The sequence below is a fragment of the Durio zibethinus genome, chromosome 19, assembly GCF_047325235.1.
Source record: "Durio zibethinus cultivar Kanyao isolate XHJ-2024 chromosome 19, ASM4732523v1, whole genome shotgun sequence".
In the NCBI taxonomy this organism is placed as follows: domain Eukaryota; kingdom Viridiplantae; phylum Streptophyta; class Magnoliopsida; order Malvales; family Malvaceae; genus Durio; species Durio zibethinus.
In genome coordinates, this window is record NC_143180.1 from 17116089 (window position 1) to 17141234 (window position 25146).

Here is a 25146-nt window from a genome sequence, read left to right on the forward strand (position 1 = left end):
CTACATATCCAAATATCTCATTGATTGTTGCTTCATTGATATGGCCTACATCACAACTATACTAAGCTCAACTGAGATGCCAAATTGTATCAACAATTGAGCTCCCATTTCAAGCTCCATTTGCTTCACAATGCCATGATCGTCCACTTTAATTAACTCATTGAGCACATATTTTATCAAGTTTATGGTGTGTTCCTGATAATCTCAACTCTACTGGTATAAGGTGATTGGAAATAAGAACACCACAGAGTAACTTTCTTCACCTCTCATCAAGTTTACTATTACAACTTGAGAATAATAATTCATTTTAATCCCAGTCTTTAGTTAGAGTTTTCAACTTACCATCAAACAGTCAATCCACAACATATGTGTGAAGATTGCACGAGCAATCTATTCATCTTTCCTGAACCGGAGCATTTTCAAATTGGAAAGTATATTATGTCTTTATACCTTCAATATCTAGAGAGTCTCCAATCTTTCATAACTTCAAAATTGGTATTCCTTCGGTAACACGGTGTTTCACTATAATTTGTAAAAATAAAACCCAATGGAAATGTTCACATGACATCCTAATTTGGTTTTTTTTTTTTTCATTTTTTTAATTACATAAATTTTGTAAAAAAAGAGCCAATGGATAAATAAAACAATTCATATTCGATAAGTTTCAATCCAATTTGATTCGATATGAGGCATTTTTTCTTTCTTTTTGTTTTATTTTTTTGCTTTTTGCTTTTTTTATTTATTATTTTTTAATTAGATAAATTTTATAAAAAAATAATGTTAATGAAGGTGTTAAGATAACACTTTATTTGCTTGTTTACTTTTGTATTTTGTATTTTTATTTTTTTAATTAGATCAATTTTACAATAAAATGAGTCGATTGATAAAGATAACAAAACAATTAGTATTTGATAAGTTTCTATCTGTTTCGATCCGATATAAGTGTTTTGTAAAAAATTGATATCAAATCAAATCAAATCATTTTTTTTTACAAAAATCGAATATGATTTAAAAGTAGATTTAGGATGTTTTACCTCAAGTCATTATGTGGTATATATAAAAATAAATATTGTATTATCTATTTAATTTTATATTTATATATGTATTATGTTAGGAAAGTATTATTTTATTTCTTAATTTAAGATATTAATATTTTAAACTCAATTTGAATGTTAATGATCTTTTTTTTTTCTTATTTTGTTTATTTTTTCTTATTTTATTTAATTTGCATATTTATTGTTTTTTATTAATAAAATTGTCTTAATTTAGCATATTAAACTCAATTAGAATATTCAATTAGTATTAACTTAATCAGAATATTCAATTAGTATTCATATGAACTCTTTTTTTTCTTTTTTCAATCTTTATTTTTTTCCTTTGTTTTGTTTTTATGTCTTTTTTTTATTAAATTAATTTTGTATAAAAAAAGCCATAAAAATCTTTTTGCACCTTGTAATGCATTTTTTAATTAAATAAAATTTGCAACAAAGGTATCAATTGATAAATACGTCAACAATCCATATTCGACGGATTTTAATTTACCTTCGATCCAATAAGGGATTTTTTTTTAAAAATTAAGATCGAATTGAGATGATTCGAGTTTTTTTATGAGATACGATATAAAGGCAAAAGTATCTTTATGATGCTTTATTCTAATTTTTTAGAGGTATATATAAAAATTTATATTTTATTATTAGTTTAATTTTATATTTAATATATGTATTATAATAATATTATTATTTGATATCTTAAGTTAAAAAATTATATTTTAAATTCAATAAAAATATCCATTGACATCTAATATAAAAATGTGATTTAAAATTATTTAAAAAGCTTAATAAGTAAAAAAAAAAAATGTTCACAAATGATTCATAAAATTATTTACTCATATACACCCCGATATGTAATTTTAAAAAAAATTGGCAGGCGTGAATTTAAAATCTATTTCTTTTTTGAAAGGCTAAAATCTAAATTCTTAACCCTAGTGGAAAATAAAACCATATTAAAGTCTAACGCACCTAAAAAAAACTGAAAAGATTTGGTGGTGGCGAGGTTAAGTGTCGGCTCCGATGACTAGTGTTCAGGATCCAGATCTCGATTGGATTCTTCAAATCGGTTGGACACTTTTTTCTTTTTCCTTGCTTCATTCCTTTTCCATCGGTTGGCTCATGTTGTTTTGTATTGTTTGTCGATTTTTACAGAAGAGTGTAAACATGTTGGGGGCTCGCGTATCAAAGTACAAGGTCCTTCCAAAGTGGTTGCCCTCAAAGTTTCTCCATCCGTTGTCTGTCTCCTGTCTCACACGGGTATGCTCTTTTAACTCATGTTTTTGGGGGTAAAGTTTGAACCTGAACAGGCAATAACTGAATGCTACAGGCAAGGATAAGTTATTTGCTTGCTCGGGGACTATTGTAGAATGTGGAGGCAAAGAGAGTGATGGTACATTTGTTGGTATCATCCTAACTTCTGCCAGTCTTCTCAGATGTCCCTCTGGCGCTGCTTCTCTCGCTCCCGATATCAAGGTTTACGCAACCTAGCCTTTTTTTTTTTTTTAAAAAAAAAACAAAATGTTTCTTTCTTACTTATTTTGTTAATATGCTTTTACATTTATCCGATTGCAGGTTGATGTTCTTTTACCAGATGGGAAATTATTGCAGGGTGAAGTTTTTGCATATGATTTTCATTACAACCTATCCGTTATAAAGATCCGATCTGATACCCCATTCCCAACACCATCCCTTAGAAATTTGGATGAATCCATACCTGTTACTTTGCAACCGGCGCTCAATTCAACATCTCCTCGTCATTCAGATTCATTTAAAATTCGTCCAGGGGACAAGGTCAAGGCCCTGGGGCGCCATTACCATTCACACAGTCTTGTGATTGCATCTGGCTCTTTCACGTATGTTAGAAACGAAGTCAGCCTTTCTTTTAACTTGTTTCAGTTCTTTTCAATCAAACTCAGCTTTAGCCTTTAACGAATTTTGTTGCTCTTGCCATTGCATTTGGTGGCCTCTTTATTCTAGATATATAATCAAGATTGGCCAATAAGCTTCGATCATATTTGATGGGTGCACTAGGTTAGAATTAAATCATTTTTGTTGAATTCTAGTTAGTATGCATATTATCACAAGTACAATTTATAATCTTTTGAAATTATTCTGATTAATTATCATCTATTTTGAAGTTTCCTTTGTGCTGCTATTAAATGTTCTTCCAAGTTTTATTTAGTCAATCTATCCAAGTGCTTTAACCATTAGCACTGAACTAGCCCTTATCCTTCGCTTATGCTTGTTTTTGTTGTTTTTCTTTCTTCTTTTCTGTCCAGTATTGGGCTGTGTGAATTTGATTGTCAAGAGCTTATGATGTCAACTTGCAAGATGGGTTCTCAAGTAAGAACATTCTTCTCTCTCTCATATACACATGACATTTACTTTATCATTTTTCTTATATGTTATATTGTTGGTGTACTCTAGTTTTTGGGCCCTTTTACCTTCTTTTTTTTCCTAGGCCCCAACACCCAATGACATATTTTGTGAATTTGTCTCTTTGAAATGCACAGTTATTCAATCTAAGTTAATATGATTATGCCATAGACAAGGAAATGTTGATGCTTGATAATTGCAAACTCCACACTTCCAAAATGTGTTGGGGGTGATGATTTGCATGGGAACTAGGCAACTAGCGAGAGAAGTTTCTGCTACAAATAATTTATCTCATATGGAATGTTCTGTTAAGTTGATCTCAAATAATTTTAAAAGAGCATGTTTATTTGAAACACGGTGTATTGTCTTGAAAGCTGCAGATTGTATTCAAGTGGTTGTTAGCAATACTTGCATCGGTGATATATTTGAGGAATGTATTGATAAGAATATCATTGTTAATAAAATAAGGCATTTATTTTTTATTCTACACTATGAACAAAGATACTAGTAATTTGTGAAATCAAATAGGTTGTATGCATTTTAATTCATACCAAAAGAATACGAAAACTATAGGAATCCAACTTTCATTTCAAGAAACGAAAAACAATTTGTTATGTTTCTTTGTTAAGCTTTGCATGAGCTAAGCTCCAAACTTCACTTATTTATCTACTTGTCTTACATCTAAGCTTTGTAAGTTACTCTGGAGACATACACACCATCTTCCCTTGTTTGATATTCATCTGCTTTGTCTTACATCTAAGCTTTGTAAGTTAGTTTGGAGACATAAACACCATCTTCCCCTATTTGATTTTTAGAGCTTTGCTAAACACTTTAAGATGATTTTAGCCATAACCTGCAATTATACTAGATTATCAACAACATAATACCCAAACAACCTATATCGGGCCTAGTGGTTGTCATTTGTTACTCCTTAGTATAGTGCAATTATAAGGTCTAAAATTTGAATCCCGCAATTCCCCTTTGACTTTCTTGTATGTTAAAAAAAAAAAAAGAAAACAATTTTAAGACCAAATTTGGCATTAAGGTCAGATTGTAGCAATGAGGTGCAATCCTTAGGTTAAGGTAGTATTGAAATAGTGTGATTGGTGTGGTGATATAGTAGTGGTTGTTTGGGGTAGATAAAATGATTGTTAAGGACAAAACGAAGTGTTTATCTCATTTTGGATTTTGTCTAATATTTTAGATTATTCAGACCAAAAGCCCAATTGTGTAAACACCTATGAATTTCAGTTCATTTTCAAATTCTTAATGCTTAGTGAAGTAATAAGTGAGACCTACATGTTGTACAATTAGTACCTATATTTTGTGACTTTTGACTTTTGTTTTACCACTTGTGCTGAGGTCACAAAATGCATGCTAGACTAAAGAAACATAATTACTTATTATGGTTACAAGTTTGATTGAAGCTATACTCTTATACTCTTCTAGTTTATTATGGTTGATTGATCTTAGAATGGGCTAATTTTAGTAATTTCTCTCATGTTTTATTTTGCTTTAGTTTACTCTATTTAGGGTCATGCCTTTTGTAAGATTAGTGAAGGATGTTCCTTTTTGTAGGTAAACCTGGCAATTTCAGACACAACATGATGATACGATATGAAAATGTGGAAAAAACCATAAATGTGTTTTAAAAAAATGTGTTTAATGTTTATTCGTGTCGACATGAATTTCAACACGACATAATTCAGATCTTCTACTTGTGGACATGTATAAACATGTGATATGACACGAATAGCACATTTAATTTAATCTTGTTATACAAGTACACAATTAGCATATTTAATACTTTTAATACATTTTTATATTTATTTTAATTTAATATAAACATATAAAAATTATTTTAATTTTTAATCTTTTAATTATGATATTTAATTAGCTATTTGATATCATATAAAAATTATTTTAATTTTTAATCTTTTAATTATGATATTTAATTAGCTATTTAATATCATATAAAAATTGTTTTAAACATTTAATTATGATATTCATTTAATAATTATTACAAAATTATGTTTTATAGTAATAATATAAATACAATATAAATATTAATATTAGTCCTATACATTATTATTTTATTTTTTAATTTTTAATAGTTTATCATTTTGAATTTGATACTAAAAATTAATATAGTTATGTAATTTATATTAAAATTTAAATATATATATTAATTACATAATAAATGGGTGTTAAATTTTTTTTTTTGTTAATATGCAAGTACTTTTTTATATTATTAATATGCCAAGTTTATTAAGTTGTAAATGATGGATAGTTTATAGTTATTTATTGTTTTAGTTGTGTTCTTGTATATATTCGTGTTTATCATGTCTATTCGTATATATCCATGTTAGTCGTGTCTATTTGTGTATATTCTTGTTATTTGTGTTTATTTGTATCGTATTTAAACGGATTAATTGTAACACGTGTTAATCGTGTCGTGTCTCGTGTAACACATATAATAAACATGTCATGTTCATGTTTAGAATTTAAACATGTTTTATAATTCGTGTTATGTTTGTGTTTCAATAATTCGTGTCATTACACTTGTCAAACATGACATGAGACATGATACGGAAATGCGAATTGCCAGGTCTACTTGTAAGTTCTAGATCTCATTTCTTTGTGATGACAAAAAGCTATTAAAATTTTATCCTACACAAATGATATCATCTTTTTTTCTATTTAAAATTGACCTACATAGCATTTTCCAGGCATTCCATTATTGAAAGAACTAAATTGCATTGTTTCTAACACTATCCTTTGTTTGGATGGTTGAACTAAAATAGAAATTATATTCCTTCAAAAAGTACATCATTAATTTTCTTTATTTTATTTATTTATTTATCTTAATTCCTTCATTCTTAGGCAAAAGCTGTTTTCCTTATTTTGTCACACTTTGATAACTTTTTTTTGTCACTCTGATGCAAATTATAACTTACCTCCCTCTTTCTTCACCATTTCCCCTTCTTCCTTTCCTTTTTCCTTCTCAAAGATCTCCAACAATGTAAACTATGATGGTCTTGCTGCATGCCAGTCTTTCCACCAGTAAATGCTAGCATGCGCTACTTCCCAAATCTCCATGTCTAGGTTCTGCCGGAAAATACTGCAGCAGATCTAATTTTGAATTATCCTTGTTTGATCGATCTTAATTAAATGACACTATGCTTAACATATGTAATTGGAGTATGTTTTTAGAGAGAAGATAGGCTTACGGAAGCTCGTGCAAAGAAGATTTATAGGAGAGAAGAGGAGATAAGTTCCTCATCTCTCTTAGGCCTTCTATCTCTTGACAATTATGTATTCTGATGTTTGAGGTCGCATCTGTGTGATTCATCCTAAGTAGCTAACCAAATCAGAACTAATTGAAAGGATTGATAAGGGGCTCTAACCGTTTAAAGTCAGAACCTAAAAGTCAAGAATACATTGTAGATGAAAAGGAATTGGAAGAGAGCGAGTTGAGTGAAGGCAGCATAAGTCTAAAGGAATTCCTTAATAGCCCTTGATGGAAAGGTGAATGCTAATGACTAGTTTTTGCTTCGTGAGAACAAATGTTAATCATTATTGATCCTCTTGGTTTAATCGTGGTATCATATATTAGATCACAGTTGCATTTAGGAGCAATCCTTCTCTATAACTAAAAGTTCCTAAAAGAAAAAAGGATTGTAGGCTAGATGAAAGGTATGCCAATTGATTTGTTTTACTCCACTTTCGAGATTGGGTTGTTGTTTGTGTAAGCCTCTCTGTTGTTATAGTTCTTGCCGCTGCAACAAGAGTAAATAGTGTGATCTCATCCGCTACTTGAAAAATCTCCATTGCTGTCTTTGTAACTGTAGTTATTAGTGCCTTGATTACTGGATTTACCTTTGTTGGAATAATCGATAGTATTGAATGCATAAGCGGTCTTTCATTTGTGAATCCCCTCATCAGGAAAGGAATGGCTATATGCTTCACATATTGAATTAGATGCTTGCCCTGATAGGGATGAGGGAAGCTATATCTATTGAGATGCAGGCTGTAAACGAAGTTAGCTAGATAATAGCTCTAACTTTTTCTCTTTAGATGAGTCAAATGAGATAGCTAAGAAATCACATTACTAATATGGAATTTCATTCTATGCATTTCTAGGGTGAGCCTTGCAAAAAAGCAAGATAGATCTAGAAAGTGAGTAGAGATTCGAGGATAGCTAGCATTCTTTTATGACTATAATACCTAGACTTGTTAGCATCTCATATTGAGAGTCAAGGCATACCATGGTAGTCTCAATGATTGTGGGGGGCTATAGATAAGACTTTACTAGTTAGGGATATGAGATAGATGTCGTTCCCTCCTAGAAGTGCTTGATACTTCCCTCCAGTTGCTTTGAGATCCTATGTAAGCTTAAGTTTGAGTTGCAGAGCTCGTGGAAGCATGATAAGCAAGCTAGAGATAAAAAGAGTTAGGTCTTTTCTTTATAAGACTCTTGAGACTAGATAGATTTCTATAGTTGGGTGGTATAACATATATAGATTGGAGGGCTAGATTGATTTCCTTGGTAGGCCTAAACGATAAGATATGGACTTACTAGATTCTATATTCCCTTTTCTCATATTATTCCATTTTGGGCATTTCATTTCCTTTTCATGGGTGAGGTCAAACTAGAGATGTCTTTCAGTGGAAGAACTTAAAAAAAGTAGGTTATGAATGAACTAGGTTGTCCTTTTCTTTTCATAAGGTAGGGCTAGAGATAGATCTAGGTTAAGAGTAAAAGGCGCAAAAGCAAACCTATTATCAAGTTGTTCAAATGGCAATGAAATGAATTGGCAAGTCGATTTGCGGGCAAGTTAGCTAGAGCAACTAGATCAGTAGTGGAAAGGGTGGCTAACATAGATTGATATCTTTTCCTTTTTTCAATTATAGTCCTAATCTGAAAGTCCAAGTAGATTCCTTATGGGCAGTCCCCCTTAGACAAAAGCAAGCTCAATTGGAGGTCTAAGCTAACCCCTTTTTTGAAAGCCACTTCTTTCCATTTAAGTTCCCTTTTGGAGGTTGTTAGTGATGAGCAAGCCTTTACATCCCCCTTGGCATTGAAGTTGGAAAAGACAATCCACCAGACAAGGGAAAACTAGCATGTAAGATAGTTCAAGCAAGGGCAGGTGAGTATATATGCTTTTTCTTAGGTTAAGAAAGGTCAAGGGTTTAAGCTATTTTAGTTCCATCTAGTGATCTAGTTTCAATTATGCCTATTGTCTAGCTAACACCTATGAATTTCAGTTCATTTTCCAATTCTTAATGCTTAATGAAGTAAGAAGTGAGATCTATATTCAGTACAGTTAGTAACTATATTTTGCGAATTTGACTTTTGTTTTACCACTTGTGCTGAGGTCACAAAATGCATACTACACTAGAGAAACATAATTACTTATTATGGTTACAAGTTTGATTGAAGCTATACTCTTCTACTCTTCTAGTTAATTACGGCTAATTGATCTAAGAATGGGCTAATTTTACTAATTTCTCTCATGTTTTATTTTGCTTTAGTTTACTCTATTTAGGGTCATGCCTTTTGTAAGATTAGTGAAGGATGTTCCTTCTTGTAGGTTCTAGTTCTCATTTCTTTGTGATGATAAAAAAACTATTTAAAATTTTTTCCTACACAAACGATAACATCTTTTCTTCTATTTAAAATTCACCTACATAACATTTTCCAGGTATTCCATTATTGAAAGAACTAAATTGCATTGTTTCTAACACTATCCTTTGTTTGGATGGTTGAACTAAAATAGAAATTATATTCCTTCAAAAGTGCATCATTTGTTTTCTTTATTTTTTTCTTTATTTTTCTTAATTACTTCACTCTTATTGAAAGGATGCTTCCCTTGTTTTGTCACTCTTTGCTAACTTTCTTTTGTCACTCCAATGCAAATTCTAACTTACCTCCCTCTCTCATCACTATTCCTCCTCCCCCCCCGCGGTCTTGCTCTCCCTTTTCCTTCTCAAAGATCTTTCCTGTTCACAATGTTTTGTCACTCTTTGCTAACTTTCTTTCCCTAATCTAGATTCTACCAAGTTCATGTTGCCTTGATTTATTTACACATTGAGCCTTGTTGACTGAAATATATCATGCTAATTGTTGAGTTGTTCATTGCTATTTGAGTTTTGGGTGTGAATGGTGACTAGCAGGTGGATTCTAGGCTTCCGTTTGAATGAAGGCTTTTAGGTAATTCACTAATTTGGGTTTTGAGTAGAACAATTGGGATTGATTTGGGTTTTTTGGTGTTGTGGAGGATATATGTCTGATAGGGGATATGTTAGCAAAGACATTCTACAAAACCTAAGACAGATTGGGGATCCAAATGTTTCAATTAACTTTGCCTATTCCTTTTCAAGATGGAATATTGTTCCTCGATTTGTAGATGATGCTTTTTAGATGCTGTATATAGACCGTATGTCATGGCATCAATTGGTATTGAAGCTGAGTAAGGCAAAAAATTTGATATTTATAACTTTTGTTAAAATTGGCCATATTGATTTTCTTGGAGCTAGGTTCAATGAAAATTAATCATGTGCTTTGTAGAAATTCTAGTCATCAAAAAAAATGTTTTGATTATATTTAAAATTTTAATTAATTGTAAAGCATAGTGTGTCTAGTACATGATAATAGCTATACTCGATATAAACTGGCTAAAAGCTCTATTCATTTTTAGCGATAAACTTAGTATATGTGCTACTGTTTAATAAAAATTTATATTTGTATGCCTGCGTCCTAGGATTGATGGTAATTTTTTTCTAGATTCACATTGGGGGACCTCTTATCAATTGTGCTGGAGAAGTTATTGGGATCAATTTCTATCATGAGAGATATACACCTTTCCTGCCAGTCAATATAGCTTATAGATGCTTGGAGCACTTAAAGATTCAGAGGTATGTTTCAAATCTATTTTATTGAGTATTAAAAAAAAGTTGTGATGCTTCAACTTTGTATGTAGATCATGGAGCCCTTAATTTGATGTTTAGGTCACTTTTCATACAAGTTATCAATACCCATGTTGCATGTGATTGATCACATTGCACATGAGCTTTGTATAATTATATTTGCATTTTAAAGTCTTACTGTGACGTCTAAAACTTTAAGCATAGTATTTGAATTTGGGAGTTGAGAAAATGAGTTAGGAAAATTATTACCATCGTCTGATGAGATTCAATGGGAAATAGACTCTCCCTGCAGTTTTAGAAAAACCCACTGTTCCCTTGAAAATGTAGGAGTGTTGACAAACCATTTGTCTTAACATTAAAATGAAAAATAAAAGTAACAGAAATTGTTACCCATTAAATGACTAAGGTTTGCCTAATTTCTTTTAGTATTCTATTTCTTTATCTTTTTAACAATTTTCTTGTTTTTCTCCTTTTCTTCTCCTTAAAATGAATTTTCTTTGTTTTTTTTTTCCCTTTTGGAGTGCTAAAGAAACTTTTATTTGGAAAATAAGGTAACAAAGATGAGAAGGAAACAAACTAGGATCAAACACCCAAAGAAACTAAAAAAAAAAAAAAACAAAAAAAAGAATTTGAGAGCTCTTCAAACTGTATTAATCTGGTTAACAGAAAGCTAAAGAAAAAAAATCCAAATAGTTCAAATGAAAAGCATCTGCCATTTTCTTTTCATTGCTATACCACTATTGAAAAGAAAAAAAAAAGATGTGAGAAGTTCAGGTGTTTTGGAAATTTTAGTTACTTATTGACTTGTATTATTTTGACTAATGGACTTATTTTGACAGATGGATGATTAGTGTCCCTTGGGAACAAATGGTGTTTTTGAAGTTGTGGGAGCAATAGGTGTATGTTTGTGAAAACCTTTAGGGTGTAAAATTTTTTCACCCAAATGAATGAATTCTTGATGATAAAATGGAAACCTTTCTGATTATTTTTATTCATTAATCCCTGTGTAGTGAGTTATAAGTTATTGATTAAGTCTAACATGGAGTTGACTTTTTTTTTTATTTGAAAAGGAAAAAAGGTGTTTTACCTTGGAAGGAATAGTACAAAGTGAAAAAAGTTGCAATTTCCTACCCTACATTGAAGATTGAATTTTGACATGAGAAAAAAATTTTTATTTCTATTAAAAGTTTGGAAAATTAATTATGGCTTCTTTTTTTAGGAAAGTAGAAAGAATAAAAGTAGTATTTTAGATGAACTTGTGCTTGATAGTTAGTTTGTTTTGTAGGTAATTGGGATTATTTTAATGGCATTTTTTTTTCCTTGCAAAAGTTTTTCCCAAAATCCATGTTTTTGTATATATTACATATTATTGTTATAGTTGGTGCTGTTGTAACATCATTTATTAACAAACTTGGTGCTTTTATCTTCATGAAAATTTAAATATAGCATTAGATGTGAAATTAGTTGTTATAGTTGAACTAGGAAATGCAATCTAGACCAAGTTTTTTAATGATAATGTTGACTGCAATAAAATGATGGTAATCTATGAATAAAATGCATTAGAAAAGTCAAAGGAGTCATAGGCTTCATGGGAGTTTCAAAAATTGAGTTTCAAAAATTTTAGGTCCAGAATTGTTATTTTGCTTTTTTTTTTTTTTGGGTGTTTGGGGTTTCATTTTCTATTTTAAGTTGAGAGAATTGGGAAAATAGAAGGGCCAAAAGAGTTGGACAGAGAAAGAGGAACAAGGGTGGGAACAAGGTGAGCTGACTTGTTTTGGCATTGGTTGGTGATGATCTAGTACCGTCAAAACTTGCTTAGAGAGAAAGAAAGAGGGAAGGAGGGAGGGAGGAAGAGGGCAAGGGAATTGTTGCTGCCTAATTTGGTCTTAGATGGCCTGATTAATGCCAATGAAGCCAGATTGAGTGACTAAGGAAAGTAGAAAAAATGACATCCGAGTTGGTGGTGGTGAGAAGAAAAAAGAGGAAATAAGAAAAAAATAAAAATATGAAAAAAGGAAAAAAGAAAAGCAAGGAAAGGAGAAAAATAGAAAAGAAAGAAAAAAGAAAAGGATGACAAAATATATGTTCTTGATAATCAATTTAGAAGCACCAAAAAGGAAAAGATAGGCTTTATTTAAAAAAGGGTAAATTAAAAACCCATCATGTGGTTACAGGTGGAATAAATAGGCCCTTATGGTTTAAAGAGTGACACTTAACCCTTTGCGGATTTTTTTGTTGCCTCAAGCTAACATCATTGATCATTTTCATCTTTCTTCATTGACTTTCCAACCCCTTTTTTTGTAATAGTGTATGTCGAGTTGAAAATTAATGGAAGAAATCATAAGATGATAAAGTGTCAGTTTTTAAATCTAAGGGGTCAATTTCTTTGGCATCTAACCACATGGTATATTTTTGCAATTTTCTCAACAACTAGTGACTAATTGAAGTAGAAATCCGGCATTAGGGGTTGGTGGTGGCAAGAACTAAAGGAATAGAAGAGGGGATAGGGAAAACAGAAAATATAGGTAAGAAAGAAGAAAAGAAATAAGGAAAAAAAGAAATGAAAGGAGGTAAAGGGAAAGAAAAGAAAAGAAGGAAAACAGGGAGGAATATATATATATATATATATATGTATGTATTTATGTATATATATATTGATGAGAGGAAGAATCAATTTGCACCAATGTAAAACTTTTTAGTTTTCAACCTTTTTCTAATAATTGATTTTAATAGAGCCTAGGGATGACAGAAAACCATTTTTTTACTATTTTTGACTTGTCTTTCTCATCTTTTAGATCTATTGAAATCAATTGTTAGACAAAGGTATAAAACTAAAAAATTTTACATTGGTGTAAGTTGATCCCTTCTCTCTCTATATATATTTGATAATCAATTTAAAAGCGCCAAAAAGAAAAGGATAGGCTCAATTTACATAACAACTAGTTATAGCAGCATGCACAAGATGTTTTAATTGAAGACGCTGATTTTAGTTCTTGCTAAATGAGTCAAAGAAAGTTGTTCAAATTAATTTAAAAAATATTAAAATTAAAACAATGGTTTTTTGGAGCAATTTGAAAATTTTTTTTAGTGTTTTTAACTATTCAACTTTAATTTCTTTTCTTGCACTATAAAAAGTTTCATATATCTTTGCTACTTTAATTATATATAAAAACTTAAAATCAATATAGTTTTCATAAATGTTAATTAGTACATACAAATGAAAACTTAGAAAAAGTATTCTCCACTTCATGTGATTTTGAAAGAAATGAGCATATTATTTATTGTGTTTATTTGTGAACAGAAGTGTCAATCGTCCTTGGCTTGGGATGGAGTTGACTAACTTTTATGCAGTAAATTTGGCTGATATGGAGAAAATTGTTCAAAAGTTCCCTCATATTTCTGAAGGTGTTGTAGTTGAAAAGGTATGTTATTTTTGGTACCTTTTCTCAAATGATTGCTGTTTTCATCCCATTGTGATGTAGGACAGCTAACTTTTGTTAGGGTTATGGCTGCTTTTGTGAGATAAAAGTCCCAAGGAAATAACAGAAAAATGAATAAAAGGAAAGAGAAGAATAGAAGAATACCTAAGCTTCACATCAAGGGTTCATTACAAGTCAAATATCAAACTGATGTAAGATAGCCAGGTGGTTAGGTTTATGTCATTTTTCTAATCTGAATTCTTGGGTGAAATCAAGCAAAATTTAATAAAGTACAGACGAGAAGAAATTCCTAAACCCAAAAGAACTATAACTCTTATTTCAATTAGGACCAGCTAGTATCCGTTCATTTTGCATCATAGGGTTTTTGCTATCATGCACCTTCACTTCCGATAAGAACTCCCTCTTTTACTATATAATAATACTTTTGATTATTGATTCGTCAGCTGGCTCTCATGTCAATTTAAGGGTTTGGAAATTCCAAAGCATGCTTAGTTGCTCACCACTCTTGAAAGGCTGCCTTTGTTCATCAATTTCAAACCCCCCCTTCCCCTTCTTTTTTCCCCTTTTTCTCTGAGTTCATTTTCTTTGTAACCCAATTCCTTTTACTTTTGTATTTTATTCTTCCTATCCTCTCATTGCCATACATATCTTGTGAAATTAAAAATAATTCTCATATCTCTATTACAAGAGTTTCATGTTTTATTTATTTTACATTTATCTTCTATTTCTATCATAATATGCAAAAAAAATCTTAGATATGCTTTAAAGTTTAACAGATCTAGATATTTATATCCCATATTTGAGTTTCATTTTCTTTTTCAGCTGGCTAACAACACTAAGATATATTTAAGATTAGTTGGCTTGCACTTTTCTATTTCACAATGGTCATTATGAGCTTTTTTTCTGATTTTTCTGAGTTAGTGGTTTGTCGAGGTTTTTAACTGCTCTTGATTACTCTTTGGTTCATACACCCATTTGGATTGTTGAGGCTAGCAGTTAATAGCTAAATCGGTTGGTTGGGTATACATGAAACAATATCCCAAAGACTAATCTGATTGTGACAAAATCTCTCTTGTTGCTGCTGATGCCATTGTTTTGTATTCCTATGTTGTCTTTAGTGGACCAGCCTTAATCAGTGCTTGAATGTTCTTTATATTAGAAGCCTTTTTCTTTTTTCTTTCCTGCTGAACTCAAAAAGAGATAATTGTCTTTATGGAATCTGTACTTACACATTGTAGTGTAACCTAAAGGCGTGTCGCACCGTTATTCAATTTAAGACGTTAAGATTGAGATATCGGAACTTGCCATTTAAAGTGTACGTATTTTACTTTTACCATTTGCAATTTTTGAAACTTAATTGAGAAGGTATTCCAAAACTTCCAAGGCACCTTTTGTATCATTTCTTGTTCGCCTACAGTGTGATATCAACAATGAATTAAATATGAAATAATAAATATGTTGAAAAATATTGTAGTCTATATGTAGACATATATTTTGTAGGGATAGATGCATGCATTAGTTTGTAATTGACTTCTTTAATTGTGCCTCATCAGGTAGTAAAGGGGTCCCCTGCTGAAGTTGCTGGAATACTCCCTTGTGATGTTATTGTTAGTTGTGGTGGACATTCAGTTAGGTGTTCCTCGGAGGTAAAGAACCTTATTTGCACTCTTTCTTTTGTTTGTGGAACTTTTATTATACCTTCTTTTTTTCTATAATAAAATGAAGAAAATGTAGGATTAAAAGGCACTGATAGGGTGCCAACCCATGGACAAGGCTAGATCTTGGTAGATAAGACAACCAAGTAGTAACCATCTTATACCTCCAAAAACTAGTCGCAGTTAGGAAAAAAAAAAGTAAAGCATAGAATTATGTAGAAATCTAATCTTCATTATTACTTGATTAGTTGATTTTGTTTATTTTAGTTAAGTCTCTTATTTTTAGAATAAGGAGTGATTTGGGTAATTACTCCAAATTCATTAGATATTTTCTTATTATGTGTAGAGAGCAAATTTCTCATTTGATTAGCTGTTTTAATGCATGAAAATCTTGCCTTTTAAGTCTGAGAATATTTAGTTTTTAGCATTTATATTTTCATGCAATTCTAATATTGTAATAAGAAAAATATAGAAGAATAAAATAGTTTTATTCTAGAGATTTCTTCATGGTATCAGAGCATGATCTGAACCTTTGAAAATTTTCACTCGGAGTCCAACATAGCTAGAAAAAAAGAGAGCTCGGCGTTGGAGTTTACCTCTAACCCTAGAGTTAGTGTTATTGGAATAGATTCTTTAGCACAAAAAGGTAATTTTCTAAGTGCCTTGAATATAAAATTAGAGAAATCAAATTCATGGATTGCGGATTCAAGAGCTTCAGACCATATGATTGGGGCTACATTTGTATTTATTAAATACAACACGTCATGAAAACTTCACAATTCGAATTGTTGATGGGTCACTTTCAAAAGTGATCGGTATAGGTTCTGTTATTATTTTCAAAGTAATGACACTTGATTTTGTTCCATATGTTCCAAATTTAATCTTCATTATTACTTGATTAGTTGACTTTATCTATTTTTGTTAAATTTCTTATTTTTAGAATAAGGAGTGATTTGGATAAGTACACCAAATCCATTAGATAATTGTCTTGTTATGTGTAGAGAGTAAATTTCTCCTTTGATAGCTGTTTTAATGCATGAAAATCTTAGGTTTTAAGGTTGAGAATATTCAGTTTTTAGCTTATATATTTTAATGCAATTCTAGTATTGTAATAAGAAAAATATAGAAGAATAAAATAGTTTTATTCTAGAGATTTCGTCAAATTATGTAGCTAACAGCTTTGATAGTGGTTAGAGGTGGTAAAATTTGATAGGTCAAACTCGTTTGGAGCCACATGATTTTTACTTTGATGTAGTCCAATGGTTTTTATTCATTTTAGTCCACTTATTAAACAAAAAAGAAATGATAAACTCATATATAATTATAATCATAATATGCCAAATGTAATAAAAATTAAAAATATAACCATAGCCAAATAAGTACTAAACTATGCATGCCCTAGTTTGCCCAAACCTGAGAGGATTCAAATTTGAAGCAACCTGAATCTGAAACTTCCCAATCTGAAGTGAACCCAAATCCGAAAAATCTTGGAACAATGTAAACTTGAAATGGTCTGAACCAAAAGATAGCCCAACCTGAACTTGACCATTTGTCACTTTTAATAGTGGCAATTCTTCCCCTTTGAAAGTTATTTTGTTTCTCCATCCTCAAAATCCCCTGTTCCCCCAAAAAAATAGTGAGAGGAATTAATTTTATTAGTTCTATTTTATGTACAAGAACATAAACCTCTTAAAGCTCAAAACTCCTCTATAACAAAAGTTGCCCCTACCTAAGTCATTCCTAGCAGTACATAGCCCAAATGCAACTTAACAAAAGATGGATGGATTTTACTGCTGCTTACAAAGAAAGCATCTATTTGGTAGAATTTTTCGCCAAAAAGCTCACCCATTCTACATCATCCATGATGATGTTTTGGTAGAATGAATTCAATTGTAAGCAAACTCTTCACAAATTCTCCATCTAGGTGAGTTCTCGGTTTGACCAACTTACTCTTGCTATAAAGTAGATCAAAGAAATTGGTATTCTTTTAGTTATTTATTTTTTTGATTTGTGGGAAAAATTGGTGAAAGTCTTCAAGTCCCAATCTTTCTCATTTCTCAGAAAAAGAACACTTCATAGCAACCACTCATTAGATGTGATCAAACATTGACTAAGGCCTCCTTATTTCTTGGCATTAAAAATAAATTATCATGCCAAAGAAGATGGACTATACACTCTGCACCTTGAAGAAATGTAAGTTGAGAACTTTTGCTATCTTTTTCCAACTTACTTCGGACACTAGAACCATAAGGTTTCTAACCACCGCTTCTTTATATACAAAGCAATAGTCACAAGTGCCAAATATGTTCTTTTTCCATCATATAACTCCAAAATCATTTTTGAAGAAGGGCTTTATAAATAAGGTTAGAGATTTGATTTTGGAACCACCTTCTATGGGTTGTTTGTTCATACCAAGTTAACCAAAATGAAACTTAAAAACATCACATGTACTCCCCTAATGAAACTTCTTTGATATATTTGATCTTTTTGCCATTGTTCTGTTCTAGACTAAAAAGTCTTGAAAATGGCTGAAAAAAAAAGAAGAAAAACATAGGCTTCTTTCCTAAGAAAACTTTAATATGTTTGGTAAACGTGCAAAATGGTCCAAGATAATCCTGTATCAAAACCAGAATGGAATTTGGGGGAATAGAATATTGGACTCTTTAAAATTTAGTATGTTTCAGCTAGTAACACCAAGCCACGAACAAACTTAACGTTTGGTAATGAGACCCTTTGGGATACATCACTCATCTCTTCTAGATCTGTTGAAATTCAACTATAAAAGCAGTACTTCTCAGAGATTTAGGCCTTCTTCCAATTTGCCTTGCCTCTCATACCAGAATTATGTGGACATTCTCCAAGGGTACAAACAGTAGTTAAAAATCTTGGGATAGTAGGGGCTGGGCTTATGGGATGGGAAAGAACTAACTCTTATTGTATAGCTCAATATCATATGTACAGAGAAAAAAGGAAAACAAGAAACATCCAAGAAGATAGAATATTTTCTCTTATGTATAAGATCTTCAATTTTGAGCATAAATTCTTTATCAACTTCCAAAGCCACTTCAAAAAATTCAATCTTTAGTCAAAGACCAAAGCCAGTCCACTGTAGCTCTCAAACCTTTCCATCTATTCCTAACTCCATCTCGCATTTTCTCTCTAGCCTTTCTAAGTGCAATTGGGAGTTGTTTTATTACTATCTAATGGAGAAAACACAAAAAGGAAGAAAAGGGCGAACTCTATATATTAAGGTGAATGTTTCTCACTTTTCATGTGTCATCACACCTGCATTCTTTTTTGGGCTAAATAGTGATACTAGGATCTTATGGGATAAGAAACTTTCATTAGGACAATAGCCAACCAAAAAAATAAATACTTCTGTGTATCATTTCTACTATATCCTTGAAGTTGCTTCAGAGTTGTTGATGTAGTTGACGTTTACATGTTTGCTTCTTTGTTCATTTACTAGTGGCACATTACCATTTCTCTTAATTCACCTCAATGTGCTTGGAATGGTTAAAAACCTCTTTGAACAAGACTATTCTTCTGATGCTTGTTAACAAACTTGTTATCATTTTGGTATCATCCTAGACATGCATCACCCTTGTAAGTAGTTATTAATTAATTAAATGTGTGGAAAAAATTGAGTATACAAAAAATCTTGTTTGTCAAATTATATGAGTACCTTAAAGTTTATATATAGCTAACTAGAGGGTAAACTAGAAAATTAAATCTTTCTAAAATTGATCTTTATAATTGAGGGATTGTCTGTCCTAATTTTCTATCATTAATTCTATGGATACATATTACAACATACTTAATTCTAAGTATATAGATTACAATCAGTTGTAACCAAGTGTTTTCTCACATTTCCCCTCAAGCTGGGGAATAGGTGTTTTTCATTCCCAACTTCAAAATAATTTCCTAAAATGTTGCATTACTGAGACCTTTAGTCAACACATTTGCAAGTTGACCCTTGGTTAATACATATGGTGTGCAAATCAACCCATTGTCTAATTTTTCCTTTATGAATTGTCAGTCTACTTCAATGTGTTTTGTTTTGTTATGTTGCATAGGATTGTGTGCAATGTTTATTACAAACTTGTTATCATAGTAGAGTCTCATTAGTTCATCCCGCTTGATCTTTTTCTAATATAATCTTCAACTATAGTAGCTCACAAATTTCTTGAGCCATTGCTTTAAACTCTATTTTAGCACTTGATGTTGTCACCACATTCTGTTTTTTACTCCATCAAGTCACAAGATTACCACTTAAGAAAGTGCAGTAGCCTGAGGTGGATCTTTTATTAGTTGCACTTGCATAATTAGCATCTGTTTATGCCTCTAGAACCAGCTTCGAATTTCTTTTGAACAAGATACCTCTTCTAGGATTGGTTTTCAAATAATGTAGTGCACGGTAGACAACCTGTAGGTGCACTTCTTTAAGACTATGCATAATTGATTTATCACACCCATAACATATTCTATGTTAGGTCTAGTATGTGAGGTAAATAAGTATTTTAACTAATTTTTGGTGCATCTCTTTATTTACAGTAGCATTTTTATTAGCTTCTCCAAGTTTATAATTATAATCTATAGGGGTATTTGTAGGTTTACATGCGAGCTTTCCAGTTTCCTTTAAAAAATCCATCACATATTTCTATTGTGAGATGAAAATACCATACTGTGAGTGAGCTACTTCAATTCCTAAGTATTTCAATCTTCCTAGTTCTTTTATCTCAAATTCTCTAATCAAACATTGTTTTAGAGATTCTTTCTTTTTCAGCATCTCTGGTTACAATTATATCAACACACACTAATAGAACATAACTCTCCCTGAATCCAAGTGCTTGATAAACAGCATGTGATATCCTTGATTTTGCTTATATCCCATTGATAGCATCACTTTGACAAATCTCCTGAATCAAGCCCTAGTGGACTGTTTTAAGGCCATATAAAGCCTTTTTCAGCTTACATATATTGTTTGCTTCTAGATGACCTTCAAATTTGGGTGGAACCTTCATATATATATATATATATCTCTTCTTCCAAATCACCATGTAAACAAGCATTCTTTACATCAAATTATTGAGGCTGCCAATTGTAATTTGTAGCCAAAGATAACAAAATTTTAACTGTATTTATCTTGACAATTAGAGTAAAAGTTTCTTAATAATCCATTCTATAAGTTTGAGTATAATCCTTAGCCACTAACCTAGTCTTATACCTTTCAACATGACCATTTGCCTTGTATTTTATAGTGAAAACCCACCCAATTGGATTTTTTCCTTTAGGCAACTCTACCAATTCTCATATCTTATTTTTCTCTAAGGTCTCTATTTATATTTTCGTGGCTTGGCTCCATTTCTCACTAGATATTGCCTCGGATAAAGTAGTTGGAATAGAAATAGTGTTTAAGCTCATAAGAAAATTTTTGTGGGATAGTGAGAATTTTCAAATGATACAAAATTAGAGATTGGGTATAGTGGATGCTTAGTACATTCTCTTGTTCCTTTCCTAATGGCAATAGTTAGATCATAATCACTAGTTTTAGTTTTAGCAGAGCCATTCTCATTTTGAAAAATAGAGTCAAAGACTCTAATTACCTCATTTCTAAAGTTAGGATTAGGTTCTTAGACTTGCATGATTTAGGACCTGGAATTTTTCTTTTTGAGTATACTTGTAATTCCTTTATAGAATCAAGAGCAATATTATCGTTAGTCACAGCTTTTGTGTTTGGAATTGGTTCAAACTTAAATTCAGTGTTTGACATAGATTTGGAAGAAATAGGTTGATATAGATTCGGAAGAAATAGGTTTAGGCTCAGAAGAATTAATGGGTGAAAATGTTGAGGAGAACAAATTAAACAAAAAGAAATCTTTATCCTTATCTTCCATGAATGAAGTATGCCGTGAAATTAAGGTCGAGTGAAAAATGGTTTACTTTTTTCAAAAGTGACATTAGCAAACACAATTTTTTAGTATCAGGATGATAGCATTAATACCTTTTCTAAGTTGATGAATACCTCTAAAAAATAAACTTAATTGCACTTGGATCAAACTTTTTCCTATTATGACTATGAACATGAACAAATGATATACAGGCAAATATCATAGGTGTGAGGTTGTTTGTGGTATTAAAGTTGGGATAGAATGGTAAAAGTAGTTTCATAAGAGTTTTAAATCCCAAAACCCTTTAAGGTAATCAATTTAGAATGTGTGGCAGTAAGAACAATTTTCCCCCAGTACGAGTTGGGTATGTTTGCTTGAAAAAGTAAGGCTTGGGTTATGGTTAATAAATGGCGCTTTTTCTTTTTTGTCACTTCATTTTGTTATGGAGTATTAACACAAAATGACTTATGGATAATCACCTCTTTTTGAAAATAGGTAGACTTTTGTTAAAATATTGCCTTGCATTATCAGACCAAAATCTCTTGATTTTCACTCTAATTGATTTTGGATCATGTTTTAGAAGCTAAAAAATACTATTCACATTTGATTTGAATTGAAATAAAAAAATCTAAGAGACCTTGATATAATCATTTTATGAATGAAACAAATCATTTTGCACTAGAAATATTAGAAATTATAAATGTACCCTATATATCACTATGAATCAAATAAAAAGGAGTAGAATTTCTTTTATTGCTAACTAGAAAAGACACGTTTGTGTTTTGCAAGTTCACAAACATCACAATGAAAATTTTTGACATTTAATCCTTTAAGCAAAGAAAGAAACATGTTTTTCAAAGTTTCAAAGGAAGGATGTCCAAGAAAAAAATGATAAAGTCAGATTTGTTTTTATTGCGAGATTTTTCAGAAAGAAATGACAAAGGTAAACTATTTTTGATATTACTTGTGTTGTTTGATGTGTTAAGATAGCATATTGCATCCTTCTCCTTAGCAAGTGCAATCTTCATCCTCGAACTTTGATATTTAAATTTACAATAAGAGGGATAAAAAGTTACTTTGTAGTTCATGTCTTTAGTAAGGTTTTGTATAGATATCAGATTAGTAGACAATCGAGGCACATGATCATTTTTAAGAACAAACGAGAGATTAATTTGAACATCTCCTAATCTTGCCATTATAATAAGTGAACCATTTGCAACAATAATTTTTTTATTACTAGGGCACAAGGTATCTGTACTAAACTTCTATGAAGAATGTGTTATGTAGCTCAAATTAATGATCCAATAACTCGTAATAAACTTAACCGAGAAATTTATTTCATGAGAGCCAAAAGCTTTACTTGAACCAGAGATCTTACTCAAGGAACATACTTCAGTAAGCTTTCTAAGGTTTTTCAATGGGCTGCTCAGTTTTTCAATCTCCTCTATCCAACTCTCCTTGTTCCCAGGGCTTCTATAATACTCTGATGGTTTTATTAGTTATCATTTCCTCAAATTGGGTAGTAGCAGTAGTAGATTTTGTTATTTTTGAAATTGTTATCTTTCTTTAAATTGAAATAAGTCTTAACAATTAAGATATAACCAGCAATAAATCTTAGCAATGAAGGCTAAAGAAGGGAAAAATATGGCTACAAAGGCCTTAACAGGTTCGACAATGAAGGTTTAAAATAGAAGTCAGCAATAAAGGTTGAAAATTTTGCTTCCCAAGAAGAGCCTAATACTTTGATACTATGTGGAAAAAACTGAGTATATAGAAAAACTTGTTTGTCAAATTATACAAACACTTTAGGTTTATATACAGATAACTAAATGGTAAATTAAAAAATTAAATCTTCTTAAAATTGATCTCTATAATTGAGAAATTATTTATCATAATCTTAAAGCTAGGAAATACTTAATTCTAGGGATATAGATTACAACATACTTAATTTTAGGATTGCAGATTATAATTAGTTGTAACTAAGTGTTTTCACACAAATTATCCTCTAATTATCTGAAGTCTGGACTTTTTTTTTGTCCCAAGATTGCAACATAAATGTCTTTTAACATTAACTGTGCAAATTTTGTAAGATCTTTTCACATTTCTTGATGCTTAATTTGTACAGTGTTTATTTAGAAAAAAGAGCTAAAATGAACATATTAAAAAATCTTAATTGATATTTGAATTCTTAATTTGTTATAATAGTAATAAAAAAGGATTCGTGTTCTACTTATATAGATGCATGTTGTATTTGCTCTAACTCTGGCTGAAATAATTAAAATTGTTCGCTTGTTTTCTTGTGCCTCGTACCCGAGGGACATCGTCACTGTCATCAGTTGTTGATCTGTCATACTCATATCTTGAGAACTGGTTCTTTCTCTTGTAATTTGTTTATCATCTTCGTTATAGTATCAAGTGATGAATCATTTTGTCTTGGTTTCAGTTCTTTGGGATAACGTGGGACAAGACTAGAGAATCTGTGCCGGTGGTTGTGATGAGGGCAAGCTGTGGTAATCGTCAGATGCTAACTATTGATGTTGAGGATACTAGTGAACATAGATATAATCGGTAAATCTTTTCTTGGCATTTGATCAATGATTTCTTTTACCAATAGTTAGATTACTGATTTTCTGTGGGATTTTTCTGATAATTTTTATCAATGTTTATTTGTGCTTTAATCCGTATACTGATGTGGTGCTTCTTTCTAATCCGTGCTGCATTATGTGCCAGTTGGCCAATTCCCAGTACATACTTGGACATGTTTTGGAGGTCTGCGGAAAAGTGATTGACTACTGATGGGCATTTCTGAATATAAGTCTTTTTTGGTACTTTTGTTTATGTATAGGGATCAGGAAAATTTTTTTTTTTTATCTGAAGTTGTCAGAATTTGAGTTTAATTATTGAAAATAAAAGTTTAATATTTTGTTAATAGAATAGATGTTAATATGTAGGGCTTTCTTTTTCTTTATTTAATAGTTTGTTTTCGGATTTCTTTAGTGAAGGTCAAGTCTTTTTAACTTTTAAAAAAATTCATTGTTTCAGTTAAAAGGAGGTTTTAATATTAAATATATGATTAATATTAAATAAATAAATATTTAACAAAAATATAAATTTGGAATAATGATATGGTCTTTTGTTATGAAATTAAAAGGTTAGAGGTTTGAATCTTGTTATAAATCTTTTTGCTAGCGATGAGGGAAAGCGATGCTCTTATGAGATTGATATTTGGGGGAAAAAACACCGAGTAGACTAGAGAAGAAAAATCTGGAGATTAGAAGCTTAGAATTTAGTGCCACTTAAAGACAAGAATAGCCCAATTATTGAGAAAGGTTAGCTATTTACAACGGTAGAGAAATGCATGCATCTGATAAAAAGATGGACTTGAAAATATTGAAAGTCAATATCAAACTAAAAAAAATGATTGAGAGTTGAATGGTTAAATCTAAAAATTCAAGAAATTTCTAGTTCCCCGGTCGAACACTTGAGGAGTACCCAGCTCATTATGAAAGGTTAAGAATAATTGTTTTTTGAGTGAATCTCACTTTGAGACCACTAAGTCAAAACTTTCTTACAATGTGTATCGATAGAAAATTTTATAATTTTAAAAAAATTAAAATAAAGACATTTTAAATTGATGTATCATTTTAAAATGTTAATATTTGTAATTATTTTTTAAATAAATATTATTTAGAAAGAAATTAGTTTATTACAATTTGATGAAATAAAAAATAATTATAAAAGAAAAATATTGATATTAAAGATAAAAATATGTGCATAAACAAAATATGTAATATTGGTGTTATTG

General features: G+C 30.9%; 1 protein-coding gene across 2 annotated transcripts; it reads left to right on the forward strand.

Annotated features, from left to right (window-relative positions):
- Nucleotides 1-1951: 1951 nt before the first annotated feature.
- Nucleotides 1952-24275, forward strand: LOC111310438 (putative protease Do-like 14). 2 transcript variants are annotated; one of them, XR_016330416.1, is made up of 11 exons: nucleotides 1952-2115; nucleotides 2202-2306; nucleotides 2377-2522; nucleotides 2622-2902; nucleotides 3329-3392; nucleotides 10213-10343; nucleotides 13657-13777; nucleotides 15034-15110; nucleotides 15349-15441; nucleotides 23785-23909; nucleotides 24072-24275. XR_016330416.1 is itself a non-coding variant. In XM_022909906.2 (10 exons), exons 1-10 carry the CDS (start codon nucleotides 2070-2072, stop codon nucleotides 24124-24126), a joined length of 1167 nt encoding a protein of 388 aa, XP_022765641.2. In that variant the 5' UTR covers nucleotides 1956-2069; the 3' UTR covers nucleotides 24127-24275. The 2 variants fall into 2 exon arrangements, 1 of the variants encoding a protein (XP_022765641.2); XM_022909906.2 differs by lacking the exon at nucleotides 15034-15110 and having other exon boundaries at nucleotides 1956-2115.
- Nucleotides 24276-25146: the final 871 nt, after the last annotated feature.

What these genes read in the sequence shown, in the direction of transcription:
- LOC111310438 (XM_022909906.2), top strand. Translation starts at nt 2,070, where the DNA reads ATGACTAGTGTTCAGGATCCAGATCTCGATTGGATTCTTCAAATCG. An exon ending in CTGTCTCCTGTCTCACACGG is followed by an intron (nt 2,307 to 2,376) that starts GTATGCTCTTTT and finishes TGAATGCTACAG; the next exon opens with GCAAGGATAAGTTATTTGCT. An exon ending in ATTGCATCTGGCTCTTTCAC is followed by an intron (nt 2,903 to 3,328) that starts GTATGTTAGAAA and finishes TTTTCTGTCCAG; the next exon opens with TATTGGGCTGTGTGAATTTG.